The sequence below is a fragment of the Anabrus simplex genome, chromosome 8 (genome assembly GCF_040414725.1).
Source record: "Anabrus simplex isolate iqAnaSimp1 chromosome 8, ASM4041472v1, whole genome shotgun sequence".
NCBI lineage: Eukaryota > Metazoa > Arthropoda > Insecta > Orthoptera > Tettigoniidae > Anabrus > Anabrus simplex.
In genome coordinates this window covers 92,084,637-92,093,196 of record NC_090272.1, presented here as the reverse complement: position 1 = coordinate 92,093,196, position 8,560 = coordinate 92,084,637, and the positions used below count along the sequence as shown (strand labels likewise).

The 8,560-nt window shown below is 39.8% G+C and overlaps 1 protein-coding gene across 1 annotated transcript; it reads right to left on the bottom strand.

The window, feature by feature from the left end:
- Positions 1 to 6,933: 6,933 nt before the first annotated feature.
- LOC137501899 (uncharacterized) lies at positions 6,934 to 8,199 on the bottom strand. The gene is made up of 4 exons (XM_068229052.1): positions 7,856 to 8,199; positions 7,655 to 7,725; positions 7,367 to 7,528; positions 6,934 to 7,152 (listed from the first exon to the last, which is right to left on the bottom strand). The coding sequence occupies exons 1-4, from the start codon at positions 8,142 to 8,144 to the stop codon at positions 6,934 to 6,936; spliced, it is 741 nt and encodes a 246-aa protein (XP_068085153.1). The 5' UTR covers positions 8,145 to 8,199.
- Positions 8,200 to 8,560: the final 361 nt, after the last annotated feature.

The window sequence follows — 8,560 nt, the reverse complement described above, 5'->3', positions numbered from 1 at the left end:
GTTCACTGCCCCACATAATATACATATTGTCTTATCTCTACCTTTTAACCAGACCTTATTCTTATGTAACCCCATCAGCCACAATACCAATCCACCCCTGTTTAACCTATCAACGTATCTATTATTTATCCCCATGACTTCCTCTACTTGATTAAAAACATTAAGAGAACTTCTTAGTCTACATTTTTCCAATAATTTCTGCCTATGCATATCTCTAATCCTCCTCGCAAGTACCTTCAGACCTCTGGCTCCTGTCTTCGTCCACACCTCCCCCCACATGTACCCTAAGCCTATCATCTCCAAGTATCTTTTAATTTTTTTCTAGCCAGCGTCCCTTATACATGCTCTTCAGTTGTTGTTCATACGCGGCTTGTAGCACCCTTCCACCTTCTTGTCTTTTCAAAATCATCCCATATTTAACTATTCTTTTTACAGACTCAAACTTTTTCGTTTGAAGTGAGCACATATTAATTCCACCCCTGCATTAGCTGTACACTGCGGGAGCCACATCACCGCCTTACCGAAATTAATTCTTAATTCCACTCTTTTGTCATCCAACTCTCATATTTCACCCACGTACATTACCATACAAAAAACCACCGATCTTAAAACTGACCTCAAGGCTTTATAACTGATACCCGGAAATTTAGCCAGCAAGTTTTTGACTGAGGCTAGGGCGATCATACTTTTGCTTCTAGCTCTTCTAATTTGATCGTCCCAAGTCCATTTTATGTTAGTAATGACTTCTAAATATTCCAACTTACTTACTTGTTCCAACCTTTCTCCCTGCACGACCCATTTCCCATTCTCTTTCCTTCCTTTGTGTACCTGGGCGACCAGCACTTTAGATTTATTCCCGTTAATTTTTAAGGTTCATTTCTTTGCGAAATCCGACACTGCATTTAAGCTCCTCTGCATTCCCCCTGAAGTTATAGTCATCAATATCACATCATCAGCAAAAATCAATCCCGGTATCTCCAACAATTTAATCACCAGCACGGCCCAGTTGTTTCCCCTGTGTCCATCCAAGATGTCTTAATAAATAAAATAAACAATATTGGTGATAATTTACACCCTTGCTTTAAACCCATCTTAGACTCTAAGGGTCTGCTCAACCTATCATCTCCCAATTTACACAGCACCTGACCACCTTATATATCGCCTCCATTGCCCTTATCATCTTTTCCGAAAACTCCAACCTACTCAATTTCTCTAATAGAGCCCCCCTATCAGTAGCGGCTCGTTCTAAAGGGCAGAGGGGCACGTGCCCCTCCAGCTAAGTAACTGTTAATGCATGGTTTTATATATACTGGCAATTTGAATGGTGATACATTCACTTTTGATATTAGGTGCCGCATGCAGCTAGAGCGTCAATGTTTTCATCATACACGTACTTTGCTTCCTCTGGCGGGCTCTACGCTGGCCGGTCATGCTGGGCCCTGTGCCCTTAGCTGCTGACTATTTCTTACGTAATTTTCGTTCACGCATGCGTGGAACTAACTAATTTTTAACATGCACTGAATGGGAGATTGGGTCATTACCGAAGCCAGCCCGCTACGATTACGAAAATACGCGAAGGCTTATCGCGCCGAGCAGAACATCGTGTTCCAAGTCTGTCATCTGCGGTCTGATAAACATGCTGTAATGGCTAATGAAATTAGTCAGTATCCTATCTCGTAATATTTAGTGTGGTGTCGTTAAAAGTAAATCTGTCGTGTTTTGTGTACGGACATACAGAATCCCTATGAAGAGTCTCTTAAGGTATATCACACAAGTATTATTAACATCTAGGCTAGGTACAATGAATTTTGTGAGTAATATTTTAAATAGACGTTTTTCTCAACTGTCCCTAACGGAAAAGTCTGAGATAAAGACACTCGGTCGACCAACGCCTCATTTACAACTAGAGCAAGTCGGACAATGTAAAGGGCGTGAATATCGACGTAGATTCCAGCCAGGGGTGTATACAGAATACGAGTGGTTGTATGGCTGTGATTCAAGGAATGCGTTTTTCTGTTTTCCGTGCATGTTATTCAGACATGACCAGACGTGAACGAAAACCGGAGTAACAGATCTCAAACACTTGAAAGAAAAAATTAAAAAACACGAAAGTTTTCCCAACATATCAATTCATGCATGGAATTAGCTGTACTAGGGAAAGTTAATATAGTGACTCAACTGGATTCTGGTTATCGCCAATCCATTAACAAACACAATGATCAGGTTAGGAAAAATAGGCACATATTACGCAGAATTATTCAGTGCATAAAATTCTGCGGCGTATTTGAAGTGGCACTCCGTGGCCATGATGAGACAGAAAATTCTCTAAATCCTGGAATTTTCAAAGGTCTCATTAATTTTACGGCTCAAATAGACGTTGCTATGAAAGAACACCTGGCAAAAGCTTCTGTATTTAATGGCACTTCAAAGACCATTCAGAACGAGCTTTTTGACTGTATGTTGAATGTGTGCAGGGATCAAATTTCTTCAGAAATTGGGGAATCCCAATTCGTTGCAATAGAAGCAGATGAAACAACGGATGTTTCAAACAAATGCCAATTGGTACTTGTTTTTCGATATGCATTAGAGGGTCACGTCCATGAGAGATTCCGGGGGTTCATGAATCCAACCGACAGGACAGCGGATGGATTGAGTCCATGCCTGTTGGAGCAAATTAATCCCGTGTTAAGGGGCATACCACATAAACTAATTTGCCAGAGTTATGACGGAGCCATTGTAATGAGCAGAAGGACAGGGGGTGTGCAGGCGAAATTGAACGTACACTACCCTAATGCACATTTCATTCATTGTTACGGACACCAGCTAAATTTTACAATGCAGAAAGCTTGTTCGTACAATCCACAAGTCAAAATAGTTTTCTGTAACCTGTCCGCAATTCCAACTTTTTTTCCAACTCGTCTCACAGAAGTGACCTCTTGAATGAAATAATGAAGACTAGACTCCCTCGGACAATCACTACTCGCTGGAACTACAACATTCGTACGGTGAACATAGTTTATGAGAATAGAGATAAACTGATCGAGTGCTTTCGTAGAATAGAAGAAGAAGGTAAAACGTCTGTTAGCGTAAATGAAGCCAGTGGACTGCGACGTGCTCTTGAGGATACCATATTCATGTTCTGGTTGTCTATTTTCACAAATTAATGCCGCATGTTGACATTTTGTACAATCAGCTACAAAAACGCGAAACAGATTCAGTCCAAATAAAAAAGGCTATTTCTGACTTCGCAAAGTGCGTAGCACAACAACGTGAAGAAATAGATACAATTTCATGTGATCTCACGGACTACAATAATTCCGATAAAAGACGTAGAGTAAGTGACACAAGGACCATTGCAACGAAAAAAGTATGTGACGTTGTAATGAATCAGGTGCATGATAGGTTTGCATTTACTGGGTACATTGAAGCTGCAACACTACTGTATTCCGATTCATTTGACAGATTCTCAATAACTTTTCCACAAAGTGTATTAAATTATACTGTGTTACATTATCCAATGTTGCAGAAAGAAAGGCTAAAGACGGATTTAGAAGTGATTTATAAACGGACAGATTTCAGGCAAGTCAAAGGAGCTCTACCACTTCTCGCTTTTATGTTAGAAAAGAAAGTTCAAAGAAACGCTAAAGCCGAAGCAGAGCACTGTTTTTGACACTGGCTCGTATGAAGACATTTTTACGCAACACAATGACCGAAGAACGACTATCTGCTCTGACAATGATTTTTATTGCGGAAGACCTTATTTACGATATGCCTGACTTTGACGATTAAGTCATATCTAAGTTTGTGAATTTAAGGCATAGAAGAATGGAATTCGTGTTAAATAATAATAATAATCGTATGGCCTCAGCTACCGTTTGCAGACATTTCGATTTGACGCCATCTGGCTGTCTGCTCGTCAATTTCGACGTTCCGGTTTACTCTGTCTGCCATCTAGCGGACCTAGAGTAAACCGGATCTCTCTTGGGCGTCTATGGCTGAGTTCGTGTTTAAATAAAGGGATAACACTGCGGTCGTTGAACAAGGCCCTACCGTATTCATTTGTATGGCCAGGGCAAGTAGACTGTACCTCATTCGTCCTGTAGACTCAGTAGAAGGCCTATCAGTCGGTACAGTAATTTGAATGGACTTCTGTATTACGAGGCCATCCGACGGTAGTTCCATAATGTATATAGCGCTGTGAACGTATTTCAGATAGACTTCAGTGGCAGTAGGCACACTGAAATAGTTCAAGATACATTAGTGACAGTAGGTGCTGTACATTTAAATAGTTCAAGATACTTTAGTGACAGTAGGTGCTGTACATTTAAGTAGTTCAAGATACTTAGGGTGATGAAGAGTCTGGATCGCTGCCTTCTTCGAATGGACACCAACATTTCATTCCACAGTTTCTCTTAAAATGAAGAAGATGACAGTGAAGTAGGTGAGTAATGATCAAGTATTTAACATGGTGTGATGTGTATCCGGGTATGCATTTCTTTACTCATGTGTGCTTGGTAAGAACGTGAATTTGTGAAAAAGTAGTGTGCCCCTCGCCAGTTCCCCTCAGCAGCCGCTGCTGCCCTCTATTCATCTTATCAAACGCCTTTTCAAAGTCAATTGCCGCTACATACACCTTACCTCCTGACAAGCTCATATACTTCTCCAAGACCGTCTTCACTATCATTATATTATCCACGGATCTTTTCTTTTTTCTAAATCCCCCTTGGTAATCTGACAATACTTCTTTTCTTTTGGCCCATACACTTAATCTGTTCACTAACACCCGTGTATAAATTTTACTGAAGGAATCTAACAGAAATATTCCCCTATAATTGTTCATACTGTTTTTGCTACCCTTTCCCTTATATATTGGACATACAATTCCCGCTTCCCACTCCGTAAAGTACTTCCCTTCATCAAAAATCTTATTGAATAGTTTAAGTATGCCCTCTATCATTGCCCCATTTTTGCTAATTTCTTTCCAAAGCTTATTATTGATACCATTGCAACCCCCCGCCGACCTGCCCCTGATTCTTCTTATCACTCCCAAATTTTCTTCTCTTGCAATTTCCTTGCCTAGTTCGTAAATTGCCACTCTTCTATTCCTCCAAATTGCTTCTTCCCTTGACTCACTCAACCATACCTCCCCATTCCCCCCCGAGTAATTCCCTAAGGTAGCTCACCCATGGTAAATCCTCAATACTCGTTTTTCCCCAGACTCCTTCCACACTTAATTATTCTGTTTATCCTCCCCCAAACGTTTTCAATGCTGTTCAACTTACATTCTTTATTTATGGCTTCCGTTTGTTCCTCTAACCACGTTTTTTTACCTCACAAATTTTCTTTTTGTACTCTTTCGTTAACTTATAGAAGACCTCTCTTTCTGCGCTCCCACCTTTTTTTCTATACTCCCCTAATGCCCCCAATACCCTCTTTTGCATTCCTTCACACTCTTTATTAAAACCATTCTTCTCCCTCTTTCTATTTTCTTCTCCCACTTTTTTCGTCTGCGCTATCATCTTTATTGGATGTAGCAGCAATTCCAAAGCTTTATAAATATTATTCTCCTTTAACGCTCCTTCCCATCTATATATCACTAATGCCCGAGTGCACCAACCTCGGTAAAGAGAATACCGCGGTAAACTGCACAATTTTACCAGGGTAAAGTCGTATTTCTGTTGCACCAAGCTCGGTTTCGAGTTTACCGACATTTTACCGCGGTATAATGTTTACCGCTCGTGAGCGAGCGGTTAACTAAGAAAACCGCGGTAAAGTTGTATTTGTGCTCTGTGGTTAAAGATTCCAAGATGGAGCTTAACAACTATAGGTTATATCTCCAGTATCTTAATCAGTTTGAAAGAAATGAAGGGAGAGTTATAGAAGAGAGACGCGATTTATTCGAAGAATTAAGCGATGTTTCGTTCCAGAGAAGATTTAGATTGCGTAAGGAAACAGTGAATTATATTTTAGATTTAATTGGTGAACAATTGGAATTCCCGACTGGGAGAAACTGTCCTATATCGCCTAGAAATCGCCTTTTAATAGCGCTGCGGTTCTATGCAACTGGAACATTTCAAGGAGTGATCGGTGACGTCTGTGATGTTGACAGAACAACTGTATGCCGCATAATACATAAGGTTTCTGATCTACTTGCGTCGTTATCGCCACAGTTCATTCAACTTCCACTTACGCAGCGGGAACAAAGGGAGGTTATGGAAGGGTTTCATATAATAGCTGGGTTCCCTGGTGTGTTGGGTGCACTGGACTGCACTCATGTGCGAATACAGTCTCCCGGAGGTGAAAATGGGGAGGTATTTAGAAATAGGAAAGGTTATTTCTCGCTAAACGTGCAAACTGTGAGCGATTCAAACCTCATGATACGAGATATTGTAGCAAGATGGCCAGGGTCGACTCATGATAGCACAATATTTCACAATTCTCGGCTGAGAGCGCGTCTCGAGACGAGAGAAATAGCTAATGGCTATCTTTTGGGTGATGGAGGTTACCCATGTAAACCTTTCCTCCTTACACCTGTTCAGAATCCCACCTCCCCAGCAGAACAACGATATAACAGAGCCCATATTGCCACAAGGAATGTTGTCGAGAGACAATATGGTGTGTGGAAAAGGAGGTTCCCTTCCATGTCTTTAGGACTTCGTTGCAACATTCAAAACATGTCGAACATTATTGTTGCCACGGCAGTGCTGCACAACATTGCCATTGCAGCTCGAGAAATAGATCCTCCCAATGACCCTGAAATTAATCTTCAATTACTTGATGAAGAAGAGGAAGGCAATTTACCAATACCTGCTGTGCATCTGCATCTCAGGCATGATGACAATCCAGGACAAGTTACCAGACGTGCTGTAATTAACAGACATTTTACTTAAATTCAAACAAAATTAAGGTGAGATTGTATTTTAAAAATTTATTTTACAATAATTCAGCATTTTTTGCCTTCCAGTAGGCAATTTTTTCTTTTAATAATTCCTTTTTTAATTTAAAGATTTCTAATTCCTCTTTCTGTTTTTCCTTCTTCAGCGCCATGTCCAACAAAAGTGCCTCTCGCTGCACTTCTGCAGCACTAGATATGGACTCCGTTGCTGTCAGCTTCCTCTTTTTTGTACCTCCAGGTGTCTTCCTCGATTGGTGCTGCAAAGAAAAATATACACCCATTCTTTTAGTGAAGAGAGAAAAAATGCAGTGCCATGTAAATTGAAAAAGAATATTTAATACTTTGGCCTCGATGTTATAAATATTGGTGATTTTTAAATTTATTTTAACTATCTAAACTCTACCTCCAGTGCAGTGCAGTGCAGTGCAGTGAAGTTTTTCTAAAACTAAATTAAAACAGAAAATATTTCACCTTTAGGCCTACACCACTTGAAGGTCTTGTTGGTGTATGTAGTGGAGTTTGCCCATAATCATGGGAACACTGGCCTAAGTTGTCACCCTCATCATCATCATCATCATCATCATCATCATCATCATCACCACCACCATCACCATTGTCAACACCAAAGTCCCCCTAAAACAGAATAATTATATATATATTATTACATAAACACAGTCTGTACTTCTGTGGTCTGCAGTTACTTGTGTGTAGTTTTGTGCATTGTGATATATGGTGAACATATTAACATACTGTACTCACATTAGCAATAGCTCGTAGTGTGTCCAGAGGGTTGGAAGTACTGGGAGGTCTTTTTAGATTGTCATCAGATTCTGGAAGTTATATTTACAGTTTTATTATTTTAAAGTGATCTACTATATGCTATTGTTAAATGAAATTTACAAGCAAGATATATATAAGTATATCAGTTTACTACCATATAAGTATCCTATTTAGGCCTACCTTTGTTTTCTGCATAACCCGCATCCGAGTCATGGGTGCTTGGAATACACACACTGCTTTCCGCAATAATCCCAAGCACCCTTTTATCAATGTCCTGTACTTTTGACGGTACGCTAGGTCCACCCCCTGTCTTATACATTTCCACCTTTTCATCAGCAGAGGCTCTTCTGGCCCTTCTTTTAAGGTTTTCATACACACCTTTTAAGTTAGTGTGTGACCTAGGTGTGGTACCTGAATAATATGTACAGAAAAATATAATAGAACATGTTGCAAAAGGATAATAAACCATATATACAAATGCCTGAACCCCAGAGGCAAAGTACACTACTGTATGTGCAATTACAATCTCGGGTCTGTACAGTTGTTGTTCAGTAAAATACTGAGCACATAGTACCGGTACTGTATAAGATCCTCATGGGTACACTTTTCTCAGAAACAACGGAACCTATAAGTATAATATTTGTTATGGGTATCCAGAGTATTTGTATCTATTTGGGAGCTGAATTATACTTCAATAACAATTTAAAATTACTTTAATAAAATATAATTGCAACAAACATAGAATGCCATAAATATAACATTGCAGGATGATCCTCCTATTCAATACAAGTTCAAATTAGTTAACAGTTTCTGTCTAACATATCAACAACATGAATTACACAAATCAACATCAAGCTCAACACCATAAGTGACCTTCATTGGAAG

Excerpts from the sequence above, each read along its gene's own strand:
- LOC137501899 (XM_068229052.1), bottom strand. The coding sequence starts at position 8,144 with ATGGTTTATTATCCTTTTGCAACATGTTCTATTATATTTTTCTGTACA. Across the intron at positions 7,726-7,855 it reads GGGTTATGCAGAAAACAAAG|AATCTGATGACAATCTAAAA; the intron begins GTAGGCCTAAAT and ends TATAACTTCCAG. Across the intron at positions 7,529-7,654 it reads CACTACGAGCTATTGCTAAT|GGGGACTTTGGTGTTGACAA; the intron begins GTGAGTACAGTA and ends ATTCTGTTTTAG.